Consider the following 21,144-nt stretch of genomic DNA (forward strand, 5'->3'; position numbering starts at 1 on the left):
ACCATCATCCAAATATCTCTCCTTCTCTAAAATGGTACAAATGAATGTTCCCCATCTCCACTGTTGACAAAAGCTTCTGGTTACTACAAGGAGATCTTTTGTACCTAACTCATTGTACATTACTGCATATATTCAGAACATTATTTGTGAGCTGAATCATGTTGGTAGTGTCTCCACTAGGGGGTATGGAACTCTGGAGCCAGGCTAGAACATAGATCCAAAATCATCCAAACGTGGATCAAGGACTGACGAGCCATCTACAGTCAATGGGACAGTTTACCTGTTTTCCTTGGGTAAGACGGTGGTTTGGAGTCAAGAAGATTTAATGCTTCTAACTGGTCCCGCCCAGATGTAGTTGAAAAAATAAAGACCAGGATTCCAGATCCAAGATGGCCAAATAGGAACAGCTCCGGTCTGCAGCTCCCAGCGTGATCAACACAGAAGACAAGTGTTTTCTGCATTTCCAACTGAGGTACCTGGTTCATCTCACTGGGACTAGTTGGACAGTGGGTGCAGCCCACAGAGAGCGAGCCAAAGCAGGGAGGGGCATCGCCTCACCCATAAAGCACAAGGGGTCAGGGGATTTCCCTTTCCTAGCCAAGGGAAGCCACGACAGAGGGCACCTAGAAAAACGGGGCACTCCCAGACAAATACAGTGCTTTTCCAATGGTCTTAGAAAATGGCACACCAGGAGATTATATCCCATGCCTGGCTCCACCGACCCCAAGCCCACGGAGCCTTGCTTACTGCTAGCACAGCAGTCTGAGCTCCACCTGTGAGACAGCAGCCTGGCAGGGGGAGGGGCGTCTGCCATTACTGAGGCTTGAGTAGGTAAACAAAGCAGCCAGGGAAGCTCGGACTGAAGGAGATAGAGATACCAAAAACCCTTCAAAAAATCAGTGAATCCAGGAGCTGATTTTTTGAAAAAGTCAACAAAATCGATAGACTGCTAGCAAGACTAATAAAGAAGAAAAAAGAGAAGAAGTAAACAGACACAATAAAAAATGATAAAGGGGATATCACCACTGATCCCACAGAAATACAAACTACCATCAGAGAATACTATAAACACCTCTATGCAAATAAACTAGAAAATCTAGAAGAAATGGATAAATTCCTGGACAGATACACCCTCCCAAGACTAAACCAGGAAGAAGTGGAATCTCTGAATACACCAATAACAGGCTCTGAAATTGAGGCAATAATTAATAGCCTCCCAACCAAAAAAAAGTCCAGGACCAGAGGGATTCACAGCCAAATTCTACCAGAGGTACAAGGAGGAGCTGGTACCATTCCTTCTGAAACTATTCCAATCAATAGAAAAAGAGGGAATCCTCCCTAACTCATTTTACGAGGCCAACATCATCCTGATACCAAAGCCTGACAGAGATACAACAAAAAAAGAGAATTTTAGACCAACATCCCTGATGAACATCGATGCAAAAATCCTCAATAAAATACTGGCAAACCGACTCCAGCAGCACATCAAAAAGTTTATCCAACACAATCAAGTTGGCTTCATCCCTGGGATGCAAGGCTGGTTCAACATATGCAAATCAATAAACATAGTCCATCATATAAACAGAACCAACGACAAAAACCACATGATTATCTCAATAGATGCAGAAAAGCCTTCAACGGAATTCAACAGCCCTTCATGCTAAAAACTCTCAATAAACTAGGTAATGATGGAATGTATCTCAAAATAAGAGCTATTTATGACAAACCCACAGCCAATATCATACTGAATGGGCAAAAACTGGAAGCATTCCCTTTGAAAACTGGCATAAGACAAGAATGCCCTGTCTCACCACTCCTATTCAACATAGTGTTGGAAGTTCTGGCCAGGGCAATCAGGCAAGAGAAACAAAAGGTATTTAATTAGGAAAAAAGGAAATCAAATTGTCCCTGTTTGCAGATGACATGATTGTATATTTAGAAAACCCCATTGTCTCAGCCCAAAATCTCCTTAGGCTGATAAGCAACTTCAGCAAAGTCTCACGGTACAAAATCAATGTGCAAAAATCACAAGCATTCCTATACACCAATAACAGACAAACAGAGAACCAAATCATGAGTGAACTACCATTCACAATTGCTACAAAGAGAATAAATACCTAGCAATACAATTTACAAGGGATGTGAAGAACCCCTTCAAGGACAACTACAAACCACTGCTAAACAAAATAAAAGAGGACAGAAACAAATGGAAGAACATTCCATCCTCATGGATAGGAAGAATCAATATCGTGAAAATGCCCATAGTGCCCAAAGTAATTTATAGATTCAATGTCATCCCCATCAAGCTACCAATGACTTTCTTCACAAAACTGGAAAAAACTACTTTAAAGTTCATATGGAACCAAAAAAAGCCCATATTGCCAAGACAATCCTAAGCAAAAAGAACAAAGCTGGAGGCATCACGCTACCTGACTTCAAACTATACTACAAGGCTACAGTAACCAAAACAGCATAGTACTGGTACCAAAACAGATATATAGACCAATGGAACAGAACAGAGTCCTTAGAAATAACACCACACATCTACAACCATCTGATCTTTGACAAACCTGACAAAAAGAAGAAATGGGGAAAGGATTCCCTGTTTAATAAATGGTGCTGGGAAAACTGGCTAGCTGTATGTAGAAAGCTGAAACTGAACCCCTTCCTTACACCTTATATAAAAATTAATTCAAGATGAATTAAGGACTTAAATGTGAGACCTAAAACCATAAAAACCCTAGAAAAAAACCTAGGCAATCCCATTCAGGACATAGGCATGGGCAAGGACTTCATGACTAAAACACCACAAATAATGGCAACAAAATAGACAAATGGGATCTAATTAAACTAAAGAGCTTCTGCACAGCAAAAGAAACTACCATCAGAGTGAACAGGCAACCTACAGAATGGGAGAAAATTTTTGCAATCTACCCATCTGACAAAGGACTAATATCGAGAATCTACAAAGAACTTAAACAAATTTACAAGAAAAAAACAAAAACCCCATCAAAAAGCGGGTGAATGATATGAACAGACACTTCTCAAATGAAGATATTTATGCAGCCAACATATACATGAAAAAATGCTCATCATCACTGGTCATCAGAGAAATGCAAATCAAAACCACAATGAGATACCATCTCACACCAGTTAGAATGGCAATCATTAAAAAGTCAGGAAACAACAGGTGCTGGAGAGGATGTGGAGAAATAGGAAAGCTTCTACACTGTTGGTGTGAATGTAAACTAGTTCAACCATTGTGGAAGACAGTGTGGCAATTCCTCAAGGATCTAGAACTAGAAATACCATTTGACCCAGCAATCCCATTACTGGGTATATACCCAAAGGATTATAAATCATTCTACTATAAAGACACATGCACACATATGTTTATTACAGCACTATTCACAATAGCAGAGACTAGGAATCAACCCAAATGTCCATCAATGATAGACTGGATTAAGAAAATGTGGCACATATACACCATGGAATACTATGCAACCATAAAAAGGATGAGTTCATGTCCTTTGCATGGACATGGATGCAGCTGGAAACCATCATTCTGAGCAAACTATCACAATGTCTGCTTTAGGATGGGAGGAAGATGGTTGGTGACAGGTCTTTACTGAGAAAACCAAACACCACATGTTCTCACTCATAGGTGGGAACTGAACAAAGAGAACACTTGGACACAGGGCAGGGAACATCATACCCCAGGGCCTGTAGTGGGATGGGGGACAGGGGGAGAGATAGCATTAGGAGAAATATCTAATGTAAATGATGAGTTAATGGGTGCAGCAAACCAACATGGCAATGTATACCTATGTAATACACCTGCATGTTGTGCGCATGTACCCTAGAACTTAAAGTATAATAAAAAGAAGTTAAAAATTTTTTTTAAATGAAATAAAATAAAAATAAAGACCAGGCACCATCAAAGGCAGATAATGACAAGTTGGGTGCGTGAAGCCTAATAAGATACCTTGTCAAGGCTTCCTAACCTCTCACTTACCCCAGCAAAAAGAAGAATGCCAAATTTTCCTTACTACAAAGATTACCAAAATAATAATAATTTTAAGTATATTCATTAACATGTAAAAATGCTCATGATTATATAAAGTGAAGAAAAGGCAACACAATCACATTTAATGTACACACTATTGCTAGATGTGTCTCAACTTCATAAACATTAACATGAAAAAATGAATTTCTTAGCGTTTAGGAAATAGGATATCTACAAAGAAACAAGTTAAATGCACACACCAAAAAAATGTAAAATGCCATGTGGTTGTTGAGATTGCAGGTAATTTTTATTTTCTTCTTTTCACTTCCTGTATCTTCTTTGCCTATAATGGTATGTATTGCTCTAATAACAAAATTGTTTAAAAACTCCTTCCTGTACACGAAGCACTTCTAGCTCCTTAAAAAAGTGATCTGACACTTTTAATCTCAAGCAAGCTGAAACAGAGCTTTTCCAGCCTGCTTTTGCACATGGGAAAGTATAAAGCTCAAAGGAGTTAGGTCACTTACCCAGTGTCACACATTGTGGTGTGTAAGCCCAGCCAAGACAGGCGTCTGGGGGTCCTGAAGGTCCTCTCCATGATAGCACCTAGTTTTGTGCCATTGTCTCAGCCTATGCACCCCCTAAAAGTGAGGCTCAAGATGAGCTAACCCCTTGCTCTTACCTCTGCCAGGCGGGAGTGCTTGTGGACATTCTCGCCTTTTTGCACGCTTGGAGCCAGCTGCTGCAGGACACCCCTGCTGCTTGTCAGTGCTCTTGTCAGCCGAGCAAACTTCCCCCAGCCTGAAGCAAGTGGAAGAGTGAAAAGACAGGGTCAACCACATCCCAAAGGTGCACAGACATTCACGTTAGAAGCTATACTGTCAGAAACAGACACCCCCAATGCCCTCCTAAGCTCCCAACAGTCACTCTGCATCCCTGCAGGCAAGACCCACTGCTCAGAAAAGCACCTTGTGTGTCGCAATTTGCTTCTCCCCTGCACTTTCACTTCATCCTAATCATAGTTCGTGAAGCTGGTAGAGCAGGTTTTAGTACCATTTTACAAATAGGGAGACTAAGACACAGAGTGCCCAGACAATGAGAGTCTAGCACATCTCTCCACTATGGCCCAAGCCTTCTTCACCAGATAATACCAGGTAATTGAGATGGTTCTCTGATTTGGTAACTTGGCTCAGAGTTACCAAATCTGAGTTCCCAAATTGAGTTACCAAATTGGTTCCCAATCCCCAGGCTACCTGATCTTGCAGAAACAACTGGTTCTGGGTTTTAAATGGACAAGCTAGTTCAATAGCCATTCTATGCATTACCTTCTCCAAGGCCAGAGGAGTAAGAAATGATTTCAACCCCTGGGGAGGTGGGGGAAAAGCAGTGGTAGATTTTAGTCTGCTTTAGGATGGAAGAAAGATGGTTGGTGACAGGTCTTTACTGAGAATCGAAGATGTCTGAGTGATCTTGACACCTTTTAAAGGCCCCCAAAGACAATTGTCCATTTCAACACTCAACAACCCATCTACATCAAGGTTATGACCATGCAGTTGCCCCATGAGACCCTTGAAGTCCTGTCAGGATTCTCAAGAATCAGGAATTGGGTTTTAGGAGCTCCAAAAACCCAGACATGGGGTATATAGCAAATAAACAGAGCATGCAACTATTTTTACATTACAGCTAAAAGCAGGACTAGGTGATTTTATTTTTTTATATCCTTTAGAGTTTAGAAGCATTCAGCACCTTCCAGTAGAAATCTCATCTGCCAAATTTTACCCTGGAGCAACTTTCCAAGATAGGATCCAGAGGACAATGGAGTTAAGCAGAAGAATGTCCATATTTTATTTTTCTATACAACCTTTGAGAATCATAAACTGGATAAATTTTTGTCAATATAGTAAGAATAGCAAATCAGCTCTTTTTTGTCTCATTCCAGAAGTGCCAGGCTTCAATAAAAAGCCAGTAGTGCTTTCATCCACCCTGATGCCACGAAGCAGAAATGTGGAACTGCTGGGATTGGCTTGAAAAGATACGCATAGTGGTTTGACTGTGGGCGGGTGGGGTATCCCACTAATGTTAACAGGAGGGGACAGCATGGACTCTGTAGGGGTCTTTGACATCTCCCCCAATGTCAATGAATGTGCTATGGGAACTATGAATTAAGATTTTTTAAAAGTCACTTTCAGAGGAAGGCTCTACTTTAGCTTAAAATACAGCTGAAACTGGATTCCAAAAAGCTTTTCGAGAAGAGCAGAGAGTTTATTTTTCAGTCAGTTGTGTATGTAAACATCAGCAAGGGCTCTGCACCCACCCTACCACCACCACCAGCGTGATCTATATACTGTGAGAACAGTGATGAGAGGGAGCTGGCAGAGCAGGTGCCCCAAACCCCTTGGTTCATCACCTGATATAACATAAAAGAATAAAAAGGAATATCCCTGGACCTCTGGGCATTTCCCTAGACTCAGGATAGCCCCTCACTCTCTGGCCTAGCCCTGATTCTCTTTGCAAGAGTGGGCTCTTAAAAGAGTGGGCTCTCGGCTGGCTGAGCAAGGGCATGGGAAGGTGAGTGGGTGTTGAAAAGGAAATGGATGAACAGTGTGAAATTTGCATCACACTTCTACCCAGGATGGGCAGGAAGGAAGGAAATAAGTTTTTACCCAAGTTCCCAAACCCATATTTTCTTTCCTGTGCTATAGATACTTTATAATGGCAATCATGCCTCGCCAGATGAAAAAATAGATTCAATCACTCATGTGTTAATTCTATAAACATAATTACTAGGTACCAGGTATGGTACTAGATACTAGAGACATTAACATGAATAAGACACAGATTCTGGCCTCAGAGAGCACACACTCTAGCAGGGAAGACTGACAATTATGAAATCATGACATAGTGAACTAAGTTCTATGACAGGGATGAGTACAGAATGCTATGGCCAAGACTGTCAAAAGAAGGCATATACCTAATCCAGGCGGGGGAGACAAAGCAAGTTTCCTGAAGGAAATGGCACTAGAGCAAAGTTTTAAACAATGAGTAGGAATTAGGTAGACTTAAGGAAAGAAAGACATCCCACACAGAAGGAACAGCACCTACAAAGGCAGAAAATTATAAAACAGGGTAATATGTCAGTGAAGAACAAGACATTCGGAATGGCTGGATGAAGGGCCATGGCTTATAAGTGGGAGGGGGATGCCAGGCATGTCCTGAGATGATGCTAAAGAGGTTGGTAGGGGCCAAACCAAGAAGAACCTGGACAGTAAAAACCTACAAGGTAAGTTAAGAACCTTGAACTTCATCCTGAAACCCACTGAGAGCCACTGAAGGACTTTAAATGTGGTGAGGAAGGAGATACACATGCCAATTTGCATTTTAAATGAACAGAACAACAAAGTGGATAGTGGGCTGGGAAAAAAAAAAAAAAAAAAAGACAGATAGAAGTATGTTAGGACAACAGGCAAGAGACCATGTGGGCCTGGACCAATGCTGCGGCCTGGGCCGGGGTCAAGGGGAGACTTGAGGGCAGCTACAGAGTCAGGACTCTGAAAAAAATAGCTATAGAGGAAAAGAAAAAGCAACCTAGGTGGCTCCTGAGTTTCTGGTTTGGGTGACAACTGGGGTGACAGCTATTCAAGGAGATTAAAAACATATGAAGAGCAAACCAATTTGGTGGAAGATAATACATACAATTTGGACCAACAATGTCCCTTACAGCAGACCCATCAGAAGAATCATTTCTGAAGAAAGTGAAACTCCTATTGTCCAAAAGGCCAAATGGGAGGGGACAACCCAAACCGAACTTAGCTCAAAATGGTCTTGCTCAGGGGAAGTCAGACAGTCACTTTCCACATGATTCATTGTTGTCCTTCAAGGAAGAATACTGGCCTATCCCTAGCAGGCTTACCTGCTTCCTGTATTGAACCCCAACTTGCTTTAGGCAGGCATATATTAGATCATTGACTGTGCTTTACTGTTTTATTTGCTTACCTGCCTATGCCTTCTCCCAAATAGACTCAGAGGCTCTATCGCAGGCATTTCCTTGTGTCCAGCACCTAGCATGAGGCCAGGCACCCAACAGGTGAATACAATAGGTGTACTGGACAAATAAAGAACAAATATTTTTTCTCTCATCACCCTACTTCTGTCTGGATTTGCAATAGATATAAGGTCCCAAAGGATAGGCAGCCCATTTCACAAACTCTCTTCAGTTTTAGGGGGTATTTCTGTGCCTCTCTTTTGCCAGGCATTTCTGCACCCACTCCTCCAATTCCATCCCACTTGTAAGTTCAACACTGAATAGTGCTCAAATGAAGAAACCCCTGGCCCAGGATTCTTCCAGTTCCATCACAAATGTCACCAGCAAGTTAGGCATAGCAGAGCTGTGGATGCCATGAGAAAATTGAAACCATACATGATCAGGAAAATGAGAGGGGAAGTGGGCAGGAGCAGAAGAGGAAGAGTATAGAAAGAAAAAAGACAAAAGGAGAGGAACACAGTATACAATCTAGCAATCAGCTAAAAGGTATTTACTGGGTCTTTTCTCCATTCTCAGGAATGGAGAAATGGCTTTTACCCTGTCTTGACCCGACAATGGCTGGTGGGTGTCAACTTAGCTGAGCCACCAATGAGCCTGAATCTTTCTTTTTCAGGCCAGAAGAGATGGTGCTGGGATGAGTTAGAATTCCAGTTCCTCTGAGAGTAAGTCCAGGGGTACCAAAAAAGACAGAGGACAGCCTTATCCTGAGATACAGGGTCAGAAATTCAGAAGGAGTTGATAGCATAATCCAAACATCCAGCAGAATATAGTCAACACAGGGTACAGCATGGAGAGTCAGTGTGGACCACTGCCTAAGCGTCCTCAAGTCTCTTCCCACAATCTTTTCCTTACCAATGTACAAAGCACCAAAAATCTAGAACGGCTTCTTCAAGTAGCAGTCACTAAATCGTCACTTTCCCATCAGCCTAAGGGCGGAGACATAAAATGTTAACAATGAAGGGCGGTGGGGCCTGCGACTTGGGTCTATTACTATTTCTCCCATGTCCAGCATGAAGATACATGGAGAAGGGTGAACAGTTACAACAGTTTGCCAGAGCCTTCATCCTGCAATATTCTAAATCTCTGGCTCTTAGAAACCTACTCCAAAGTTTTGCATTCCTTTTGTTGTCTGCATTTGCCTTAAGTTTAACTCTGAATTTAGAAGTAAACAAGTGAATCTTTGAAAATGAATTTGCTCCTTTAATATGACATTAGTTGGCAGGATAATAGAGAAAACAAGAGGACTGACTCATCCTTTGGTGAGCAATGTAAAGAGAGAAAATTCTGAGCTTTACACTCTAATTCTATACTCATTTGCCCAACCCTCCTGACTCAGAAGAGAGAACGTGACAGAAACATATCCCACAGCCTACTCCCAATTATCTACAACAAAAGAAAAAGCAAGAGATAAGGAACAAATGAAATCACTGGAGCATCACAGATTCTCATTTTAGGCAGGAATTCCTACCTACTCTCTCATTCAGCCTTTAAGCATGCATACACACACACACACACACACACACACACACACACCCAGAACTGTTAGCAAACAGCAAACCTAACTTGACTTTCATTCCCTGCTCCATGCCATCCGTGGGCACTATTTGTCAGAGAGTAAGAGAATTACTGTCAAAAGACAGAGAGCAAAGTGAAGATGAGGAAGTCAGAGGCCTACCTAGCTCATAAAAAGGACGGTGAGAACTGGTACACCAAATGACAGAGGGGACTCTGAAAGCATTTCCAGGACCCATCCCCTCTGCCTGAGGCTCTGGGTAGAAGAGAAGTTACTTTGTGTCAGATCCTGAAATAGGCTACTGTCAATTATCCCATATGTTGGACCCTTTGCGGGTGATTTGTGGGAAAATTGGGGGCACAAACTGGCTTCTTGCATCACTATCAGGATGTACCCACCCCAGCCCCAAGTCCCCAAATTAGGTACTACATGATCTGAGAAAACAAAGTAATTTTAAAGACAATTTGAACACAACCGATTTAAAAGGCTAATATGGTGGTGGGAAAACATCCCATGGGGCTATGCCAAAGAGCAATTATCTGGGAATTTTCTGGAGTTTTAGATTATCCACATTTCCATTTCATCTCCAAAGTGAATTCTAAACAAGCCTAAGTCAGCAAGACTCAAGATTCTTAATGGTGACTGAGGTGCTGTACTGAAAACCCAGCTGGTCTCCCGGAAAGAAGCTGCTGAGAGTACATCCAAGAAGAAATGTCAAGCCAGGAGATAATCCAGCCACATGGCAGCATATTTTCTAGGATCTAGACTTGATCCCTGTAGCAAAAATTGCAGTTTATAGACTTAAAATAACAAGGCCTAGAGAATGATCATGTGCTTCCATCATAAGCACACTGATATAAAGTTTGACTTGTCCTAAGCAGACCACCAAACCACAGTGGGCCAGGGGCACAATGACATGGCAAGTGGGAAGGTCTGAACATATCTGCCATGGCATTTGAAATTGACAGGCTTATAAAGCCATGTCTTTGAGGAGACATTAAGCGTGGTCTACTAGCAGGATTCCTACATCGAGGGCTAACGTGTGTGTGTGTCAAATTTTTATGAATCCAGCCAGAAGTTACTCCTATTTATTTCACTGACAAAAACAATTAATATCTGGTCCCCTCAGCTAAGAAGAAACAGAGTAAATGTGTGTGTATGTCCTCATGAGTATCTGTAAGTATGTATGTGTATATACCAAAACTCTTATCAACAGAGAAATGCACCATTGAGGCAGGTTAAATGAAGTGGATCATTTTATTCCTGGAAAATAAACCTAAGTCTCACTACATCACTCTGATTTATCCCTCTTTAGGTTTCATGAGCATCAAATGCAGGTACCTACATGCCAGGTACGGAGCATTCTGTTAGGTATGCTTTTCCTACTAAATAATAACAGCACATCACCTACGAATGTTCCAGTGGTAATAAAAAAAAAAACATTTTGATTCAACCAAATCACATAAATTTTTAAGAGAAAAATTGCAAAAATAAATGTAAAAATATTCAATTGCCTTCAAAATACTACTTTTGAGTTTATTAGGTTAAAAAAGCAACTGGCCCTTCTATATGGTAACAAGATGATACTTAATCATGAGTGAACCCACTGCCACGAAATAGCTACTGCACTGAGAAATCTTCAAATTAGAAACTAGAAATCGGGCAATCATGTATCTGTAAGCAAAGGGAGACTCAGGTGGCTGAAACGCTGGTTGAGAGACTGCATCTGCTGCAGTCTTAAAACCAAAAGGCAAGCTGAAATTGAGTTAGTGAGCTATCAGACAGTTTTAAAAAAATAGGATGCGCTGGTATTCACAGTACTGTGCTCAGAACTCCATAAATGTGAGTGGTTCAATGTGCCAGGATTTTAAATACCCTCAGAGGACACAGCCCTTGAGAGAGCATCCACATAATGCTTTTTATTTCCTCCTATCATGCTCATTTAACAACAAAAATTTTGTCACATCAAAAATAATATGTCTCAGTTTAACTCTCCCCTGGACTCCGCTCTCACCTCTTTGCTACGTCCACAAGGAGCAGAGTTCGCCAGCAGAGCTGAAAAATCAACCACAGAGCCAGATAGCACTGCAACATGAAAAAACTCCTAGCCTCTTGGTTATCTTGAGTGTAAGCTATGAACGAGGGATGTGAAAGAGGTTCTATGTCACCCCCTAATCCAAAACCTCTGGGACTAACTTGCCATCTTTTTTATGTCCTGATGAGCTGAACCTCTTCAGGGATACAGTTGTTGCAGAAACCCTGAGCCATCTCCTTTCCTGGGTCCCCTATGTTATGCAAACAATACATGCATATGATATGGCTGAGATGAGTGCTAAAATCTGTGATCACATAGCTAATTAAATGACCCATATAGAAATGTTACTCAGGACCTGGCTTCATTAATGTCATGTTCCAAATGAATTAACCAGTCACAGACTTAATCAACCACAGACACAAAGATGTGCTAAAGTCTGCTGTAACAATCTTGAAGTGCTAGAATTCAGTCAAATCTAAGAAAGTTTATATATAAAGCAGATGAATGTAGCCATAGACCACCCCATTTGTATGACTGACATTTGTTATGTGAAAACTTAAAAAGATTCTGATGATACTAGAGTTCCCAAACTATCTTCTTCTGCCTAACTAATATCGGAAAGGGTTAATTATTAAAGGTATGAAATTGATTGAAATGCTTTCATAAACAAAGTGTTTTTTCTCCCCTTCTCCTCCCTGGATACACTCCGGAATGACACAGTGCTTTGCTCCATACAAATTAAAGTTAGAATCTTGAGGTTTGTAAATTGATTGCCTTGACAACCACAAATTCTCTGTAATGAGAGCCACACTAAAGACAAAAAAGGCATAAATGTATCTGTACAAGTGAGAATTACAAACCTTTACATGAATCATCCTCAATTGGCTGTTTGAAAGCTGTTATGTCACTGAAAGTGCAAAGAAATAAAACCACTTTATCCTGTTCGTTTCGAATTGGAGCAATTTTCACAAAGAACCACACAGGTGTCCCTGAAAGGAATATCAAAAGGTTGGTCAGTAATTTGCATTCTCATTTGAGGGGCTATGGAAGCAAAGACTTGGGAATGAATAGGTACAAATATTAATTCATTTTTCAAATGGTCTTATTCCTTCAAGTCCTGGGTTATCATCACACCATAAATGTTTTTTCTTGCTGGAATAAAAACTTTCACAGTGACTATTCAGTAAGGGATTTCTCCTGTTCAACTAATTTTCTAAGTGCAGATCTCTTAACTTGTAAAACAATTAGGAAATAGGTTGAAAACCCCACCTGATCTTATGGAAGAAACTTAGGTACAAAGACCTAAAGACTTACCTTAGACCACATAGTAGACAGTAAAGAGTAGGGGCCAAGATAGGCCCTGCCAACCATGGCCAGCAGACCATGCCAACTCAAATTTCAAACTTCATCCATTGCTAAAGGATCCCAGGGTCAAAATCCAGTTTAGGAATCCACCAATTTGACTCATATGACCAATCACACATGGGCCAGAAACTATATTTCTTTTTTTTTTTAGACTCTCAGGCTGGAGTACAATGGTGCAATCTCGGCTCACTGTAACCTCTGCCTCCCGGATTCAAGTGATTCTCCCGCCTCAGCCTCCCGAGGTAGCTGGGATTACAGGCACCCACCACCACGCCCGGGTAATTTTTGTATTTTTAGTAGAGGCGGCCAGGGTGGTCTCGAACTCTCAACCTCCAGTGATCCGACCACCTTGGCCTCCCACAGTGCTGGGATTACAGGCATGAGCCACTGCGTCCAACCCAGAAACTGTATTTCTACATCCCTCTCCTTAAAATAAAAATCTAAGAGATCCAATGCAATGGTAAATGACAAGCCATTGAAGAAGGAAAGGAACACCACAATAATTCCCCCGTACAAAGCTCTCCAGAAAAGAAGGATTCCAAGCAGGTTTGGGCTTCGATCACGTTCGTGCCATAGGAAGCTCAATGAATGTGTTTCCATATCAATCCTTGTTCCTGAGGTACAGTGGAGGATAAATGAGTTCTTCCTAAGCTCTGTCTTCATTCACAGAAGGAGGCAGGTAGGGCTATTCTGACTGGCTTCTTGGAGAGGGTACCCACTCAGGTATCAACAGTCAAATATCTGCATAGTCACTCGCTGGCTTCCCAAAAATAATTAAGGAAAATAAATGAATCTTTTCTAGCCATAGAAGACATCACAGCAAGAAGCACCAATTTATTCTATGATACAAAATTAAATGAGACACAAAGCAATCCTATGTTCTTTTCTTCCTAGTTCTTATATTCCGGCTCCTACAATAGCATCTAGAAGAACTGAATAACTATTTGTTGAATTTTGCATAACTGGCATAATACTTAGCATACTATTTTATAACCATTTGCAAATCAAAATAAAGTAGCTATTTCCCCATGCTAAGTAATAGTTTCCTATGTAGCCAGCACTGTGCTCAGCACTTTACATATGTTATTTTGTGAGATAGAGAGCAGACAACTCACTGAATCTTGGAGATGAAAATAGATCCTCAAGAGGTCACCTGGCTTTCTCTGTCCACAATCACATCAAACTCTGTACTGTACACCAGGGACAGACAGACATCTCTGATTAACATTAGGCTTAGTTAGCCAATCTAGCTTGACAACAACTACTTCAGAGATTTAACTATACCACCTATTCACATGTCAGTAGTAATAACCCTGAAATGCACAAACAGGCAGCAAGTAGATCCAATGGAAATGTGTTCTCCTTAAATCTTGATTATCTATGTATTCCGCTATAGTTAATTTTAATCTTCTTTCCATTCTCTTTGTGTAATTTTCAGCTGCCAGTTTCTAGGTGTTCTGCAAATACCAACAGATTATAATGTCACCTTAAGAAGTGTTTTGAAAGAAAACTCTACCATATGAAAATCACAAATAGCATTTCAAAGTTAAGAATATGACCTCTGAATTGTTCACTGTTTTTGGAAGTATGTATTACTGTTTCTCCCAGTTTTTTCTCAGAATCTGCAGGATTTTAAACCATTTTCAATTAAGCAACAGAAAACTCAAAGTGTCACAGCAATTACATTTATATCCTCACAGCTCTCAATTGTACCCTCTCCATTAAGGCAAAAACACAAATCAAAAAAAAATTTTTTGCTCTAAAAAAAAATTTAAGCATTTTTTCAGATGATAAACCAGAAAATACCACTAATTACTCCCCACTTAATAGGTGAATTTGTTTAAACTATGTCTCTCTGTTGCCCAGGCTGGAGCACATTGTGTGTGGGTTCCTGTCATCTGATTTATTACTAATTTGACAAATGTATTACTAATTTGACCAATTAGTAATAAATCAGGTGACAAGAACCCACTCATGATGCCTGCTCCTAGAATCTCCAGAACCCTCCCCTCCCAGCTATAGCCCTGTAGCCCATCACTGCACTGCACCGGCTGGGCCTGATGCCTGGGAACTTGCTCATTCTTTATGTTTCATTTATGACTACAGGCGTGGATGACACTAAGCCACATTTCCAAGATCATGAAAACCATTGTATTAGTTGTATTGGGAGGTCTTTTTCATTTGTCCACAGCTCAAGCTTACCATGAATGAACTCTCCCCACTTAACAGGTCCATTTGTTTAAAGTGTGTCTCTCTGTCACCCAGGCCGTAGTACAGTTGCACGATCTTGGCTCACTGCAACCTCCACGTCCTGGATTCAAGAGATTCCCCTGCCTCAGCCTCCTGGGTAGCTGGGACTACAGGTGCATGCCACCACACCTGGCTAATTTTTGTATTTTTAGTAGAGATGGGGTTTCACATGTTGGCCAAGCTGGTCTTGAACTCCTGACCTCAGGTGATTCTCCTGCCTCAGCCTCCCAAAGTGCTGGGATTACAGGCGTGAGCCACTGCACCCGGCCATGTTCCCTAATTAAACACATACTACTCTGACCATTCCTTTTCAGTATCTAAATATATATCTTATAACAAAAATTCATACAATCAGGACATAGTGCCTTAGCGTTCATCTTGAGTTAAATATAGGGACTTTTTAAGGGAAAGGACCTCCTTTTTCCTGATCTGGTGTTTCTCTGTGGAAGAACATCTTGCAGTGTAACACTCTGGGCCTTTTTCCTGGGTTGGTTGGTAATCTGGGAGACAAGAGCTGGATATGTGTAGCTTGGCCCCTTCTCTGCTTTGCTCCCCTACCCTATAAAGTGGGAAAGGCAAAAGGCAGGAAGGATGGCTGGTAAGAGGAAAAGCCTGCAGTTCTCCAGTACTACCTGTGACTTGCAGGTAACTCTGTCTGATTCTAGGTTTCACTTTTAGAAACTCACTTGCCCACAGGTAAAAACTACATTCCCCAGGATCAGCTTCATTAGTCACAAAAGTGATATCTTATCCTCTATTGCAGGAGTCCCCAACCTTTTTGGCACCAGGGACCAGTTTCATGGAATACAATTTTTCCATGGACCAGGGTGGGAGGATGATTTCAAGATTAAACTGTTCCACCTCAGATCATCAGGCATTAGATTCTCACAAGGAGCAGGCAACCTCACATACACAGTTCACAATAGGGTTCGTGCTTCTGTGATAATCTAATACCACCGCTGATCTGATAGGAGGTGGAGCTCAGGTGGTAATGCTCGGTCAGCTGCCACTCACCTCCTGCTATATGGCCCAGTTCCTAACAGGCCACGGACTGGTAGCAGTCTGTGGCCTGGGAACTGGGGACCCCTGCTATATTGGCCTGATTCCTTTACCTCTCAATTGGTTCTGATCATGGACAGGGAAGTTAAGTGTTATGTACTGGCCCCCTCAAAGCTTAACAGCTAAGGACTTTTTCTTTAAATAGATCATAATACACTCCAAGGGCGAGAGACCTGATCTACTTCCTCTGTCTTACCACCGGCACCCCTACTTCCTGGCATTCAATGCAGTATTATGCACAGGGTCATGTGAAGCCATTGCATCACTCCACTCCAGGGAGTGCCGTCATGGAGTTGCACAACAGCCTTGGTGGGGTAGATGCTCTAGGAATGCTAAATTAAAAAAAATAAATCCTACACCCAGTGTTTTCAGTCCCGAATTATCACTACCCAAACAGTCTAGGAAAGTGAGTAGAACAGGCTTAAGTTTTCACTTCTGGAATTCTTTCAGAAGAGAACGTAAGTCCCTCCTAGGTGGTACAGACTACTATTTCAACCTTTTCCACTTAACAGCAAAGGATTTTTATTTAATGAAATATAACTTAAAGATTTAATATGTGAAACAGTTGCTTCAAGTGAATGTGAACCATCTGGAACCTGGACCCCACTCAAGCCAGTTTCCCTTCTACCCTCCAAGGATATTCAGGAATCCTTTGGCTCCATTCAGACATTGACTTTCCTGCAGATAGAACTTGGAGCAAGTAGCCTACAGGGGTCTCTCCTAGAACCCAAATTCTACAGCAGAATCCATTCCATCAAGATGCTAGAGAGGCAATAAATGCAAATATTCACATACATACATAAAAAATCAGGAAGTAAAATTTCTGCCTCCTTACCCAAGTACTACTATGGAAAAACTGAGAAAAGTAAGCATTTGATGTCCTACTGCAAAAAGGACAAAGTGTCAATGTTAAATCCTTTATTAAAGAAAGATCTATGTACAAACCCAGGAACAACATAGCACCTGACAACCCTACTGATGGCAGAGGCTGCTGCTGCTGCTGGGAAGGAGGCTCTTTCCAAGATGAGGATGTCCAATGGGAGGGCAGTTCCAGGTCAGCCTTTTTAGATCACTCTGATTTTCATCCCTTATGTAGCTCCCTTAGGTCATGTAGTAATGAACCTGACAACCTAACCTGGCTTTGAGGTTCCTCAGCCTTGGCAGTCAGATAACAAAACAGCAAGGCTCAGATATATGAGAGAATTTTTGGCCTCCATCAATCTTCTTTCTACCCTGGGCTTCCTCCCAAGTACTCTCTGTAATCAGGCATCTGGGCATCCAGACCATATTCAACAGCAATGGAATAGACCAAGCCACTGTGATTGGCTTTTGGGAAGGGCTGCACTCTAATAGGTCCAGAAACTAGACTTGGGGATGGTAGCCTGTGCCGGGAAATAGAACAATTGGTCTGGGGTCAACTTTATGGAGATGAATTACAAGTACAGAGAGGATGAGACAGCACCAGAGAAATGTAATGGCCACCGGCCATTAGAACATCTGCTACTGAGTCCCAACCCCTGAGTTTGAGCCCTGTATCTTCAGTTATTGGGAGCCTTGGCCGCATCAGTTTAACTTCTCTCACCATCAGACTCTTCATTTGTAAAATGGGGATAACAGAGTTCTTAAAATAAAGTAAAAATACCCACATGTCTGATACATAGGTGTTTAAAACTATCACTTTCTTTCTTTTTTATTTATTTATTTATTTACTTTTTGAGATGGAGTCTCACTCTATTGCCTAGCCTGGAGTGCAGTGGCACAATCTCGGCTTCCTGCAACTTCCGCCTCCTGGGTTCAAGCGATTCTCCTGCCTCAGCCTCCTGAGTAGCTGGGATTACAGATGCCCACCACCGCACCGGCTAATTTTTGTATTTTTAGTAGAGATGGGGTTTTGCCATGTTGGCCAAGCTAGTCTTGAACTCCTGACTTCACGTGATCTGCCCGCCTCGGCCTCCCAAAGTGCTATGATTACAGGCGTGAGCCACCATGCCTGGCCCCAAAACTATCACTTTCCTTTCTTCCTTCCTTTTAAATTTCTCACCTGTAAGATGGAAATGCCCAACCTCATTTCACATGGCTGTTTGAATGACTTAAAAACAGGAAGTATTTCAAAGTGTTTAACAAAACTCTGAAGCTGCCTCTGCCTGTTTTGAGGAAAGAGGGCCAGTCTCATATATAACAAGGGCAAAACTAGGAAAATCAATACTTAAGCCTCAACATAATTAAAATTGCATGATAAGCATAAAACAAGACCTAAATAAATGGAGAGAGTTAAATTGTTTGTAGATAAGATTCCATTTTATAAGACGTCAAACCTCTGTCTCTAATATATATATCTCTCTCTAATGCAATTTCAATCATGTTTTTGTATTTGTTTTTCTCTGACTCTGATGAATTAAAATTCAATTCAAACAGAAAAATTAAGGTGTACGCATGGCCAATAAATCTTTGAAATTATTAGAAAGAAAAATAATAACAGGGACTGCCTACTACAGTAATTAAGAGTCACTGGCACAGGCCTCAAAAGAAAAACAATAAAAATAATAATCATTGAGTACTTACAATGGGGTCAGATCCTGAAACATTGTGGTTTACTTCTCACAATGACTCTATAATGTAGAATAGCTACTATGATATTGTTCTCATTTCAAATGTGGGAATCCAAGTAGGCAAGTATCCTAGACAAACTCACATAGCTAATAAATTACTAGAGGGTTCCTAGAGAAGAAGACAGAAACAAATCCACATATGTGTGAGACCTTAGCATATAAAGAAAAGGGCATTTCAAATCAGAAAGGAAGAGCTGGATTATTTTAAATAGTAACAGGACAGCTGAATAAGCAATGTGGAAAATAAGTGAGATTGTTGCTTCACATAATATATAAAAATAAATTCTAAATGGTTTAATATTCTAAATATTTTAACACAACTATAAAGGTACCAAAAGGAACAACGGAGGCATATTTTTATTGTTTAGGTAAGGAGAACTTCCTAAGCATTATATAAAACTCGGAACCAAAAAGGAAAACATTGACACAAAACTTGTTCACTTCTAAATGGTTAAAAAAAAATAAAAAGTTTAAGAAGTTAAAAGAAAAAATGTTTGGAGAAAAATGTTTTTCAATATGTCTATGATTTACGATCAACATTCATTACATATAAGCAGCTCCTACCATTGAATAAATAAAAGGTAACCCATTCAGCAAATAAGTAAAATATGATTGCTTTGCCTATTAGATTTGTCTCCACAACTAGACTGTAACCTCCTCAAAGGCACAGTCTGTTTCTTACACCTATATCTCTGTGGCCCACTGGGTCTGGCACAGTGCTGAGCCTACAGTAGGTAATCAATGTGTACTTGGCCAGCAGCTTCTCCTTGCTGGCTCAGCAGAAATGCTGTCAGATGCCTTTCCCTGGGCTTCTCTGAGTGGGAAGCTGATCCAGAGCTCCCAGATTCCAGGCCACTAGCCACACCACAAACTGTGGAGTCACACGTTGGGGGAGTGCTGTCCAGAGGATGTACTGACTGCTTTTATTCAGGGTTAATACTTCTGGATTTTCTTGTTTGAAAAATTGAAAAATTAATTGAGTAGCACAGGAGTGAACACATGAATATTTACTGAATGACTTCATTAATGACAACTGTTATTGATGTAAGAAAATCAGGCCAGGCATGGTGGCTCATGCCTGTAATCTCGACCTGGGAGGTAGAGATGGGTGGATGGCTTGAGCTAGGAGGTGAAGACCAGCCTGGCCAACATGGTGAAACCCCAATTCTACAAAAATACCCAAAAAAATGAGCTGAGCATGATGGTGCCTGCCTATAGTCCCAGGTACTTGGGTGGCTGGAGCCTGGGATGCAGAGGTTGCAGTGAGGTGAGATCACGTCACCGAAAGAAGAGAGGAGAGGGGAGGGGAGGGGAGGGGAGGGGAGGGGAGGAAGGAGGGAGGGAAGGGAAAGGAGAGGAAAGAAGGAGAGGAAGGAAGGAAAGGAAGGAAGGAAAGAAAGAAAGGGAAGAAAGGAAAGAAAGGAAGGAAGGAAAGAAAGAAAGGGAAGAAAGGAAAGAAAGGAAAGAAGGAAAGAAAGAAAGGGAAGAAAGGAAAGAGAGGAAGGAAGGAAAGAAAGAAAGGAAGGAAAGAAAGGAAGGAAGGAAAGGAAGGAAAGAAAGGAAGAAAGGAAAGAAAGAAGGAAAGAAAGAAAAGAAAGAAAGAAAGAAAAGGAAATCATACAGCATACTAAACATGAGGCAAGTAACAATATGAAATATATAGCACTCCAGAAATGCCAGGTTTTCCAAATAGCCAATAGATAGAAATCTTTCAAATAATCCATCCTTCAACATATGTAATGAATTCCACTCATTCCAAACCACACCATGAAGCCTTCTGCTAATTACTGTCAACTCCCCAAAAGATAGGACAAATATTAATGCTTATCAATGGAAGATCCTGTCAGGCCTCTGAGCCCAAGCCAAGCCATCGCATCCCCTGTGACTTGCACGTATACGCCCAGATGGCCTGAAGTAACTGAAGAATCACAAAAGAAGTGCAAATGCCCTGCCCCGCCTTAACTGATGACATTCCACCACAAAAGAAGTGAAAATGGCCCGTCCTTGCCTTAAGTGATGACATTATCTTGTGAAATTCCTTTTCCTGGCTCTTGCTGGCTCAAAAAGCTCCCGCACTGAGCACCCTGTGACCCCCACTCCTGCCCGCCAGAGAACAAACCCCCTTTGACTGTAATTTTCCTTTACCTACCCAAATCCTATAAAATGGCCCCACCCTCATCTCCCTTTGCTGACTCTCTTTTCGGACTCAGCCCGCCTGCACCCAGGTGAAATAAACAGCCATGTTGCTCACACAAAGCCCGTTTG

General features: G+C 41.4%; 1 protein-coding gene across 6 annotated transcripts in view; it reads right to left on the reverse strand.

Annotated features, from left to right (window-relative positions):
- The window catches only part of KCNH1 (potassium voltage-gated channel subfamily H member 1), a 452,274-nt gene that overhangs the window by 395,540 nt on the left and 35,590 nt on the right, over window positions 1-21,144 (reverse strand). For all 6 annotated transcript variants that reach the window (XR_012432717.1, XM_074035584.1, XM_065541211.2 and 3 more), the window contains 2 exons: window positions 12,457-12,585; window positions 4,689-4,807 (listed from right to left, as the gene is read on the reverse strand). Coding sequence is in view for 5 of the 6 variants with exons in the window: in XM_074035584.1 (XP_073891685.1) it covers window positions 4,689-4,807; window positions 12,457-12,585 (248 nt within the window). In the remaining variant the exon portion in view is untranslated. The remainder of the gene's footprint in view (window positions 1-4,688; window positions 4,808-12,456; window positions 12,586-21,144) is intronic.

This window comes from Macaca fascicularis, chromosome 1 (genome assembly GCF_037993035.2).
Source record: "Macaca fascicularis isolate 582-1 chromosome 1, T2T-MFA8v1.1".
Taxonomy (NCBI): Eukaryota; Metazoa; Chordata; class Mammalia; order Primates; family Cercopithecidae; genus Macaca; species Macaca fascicularis.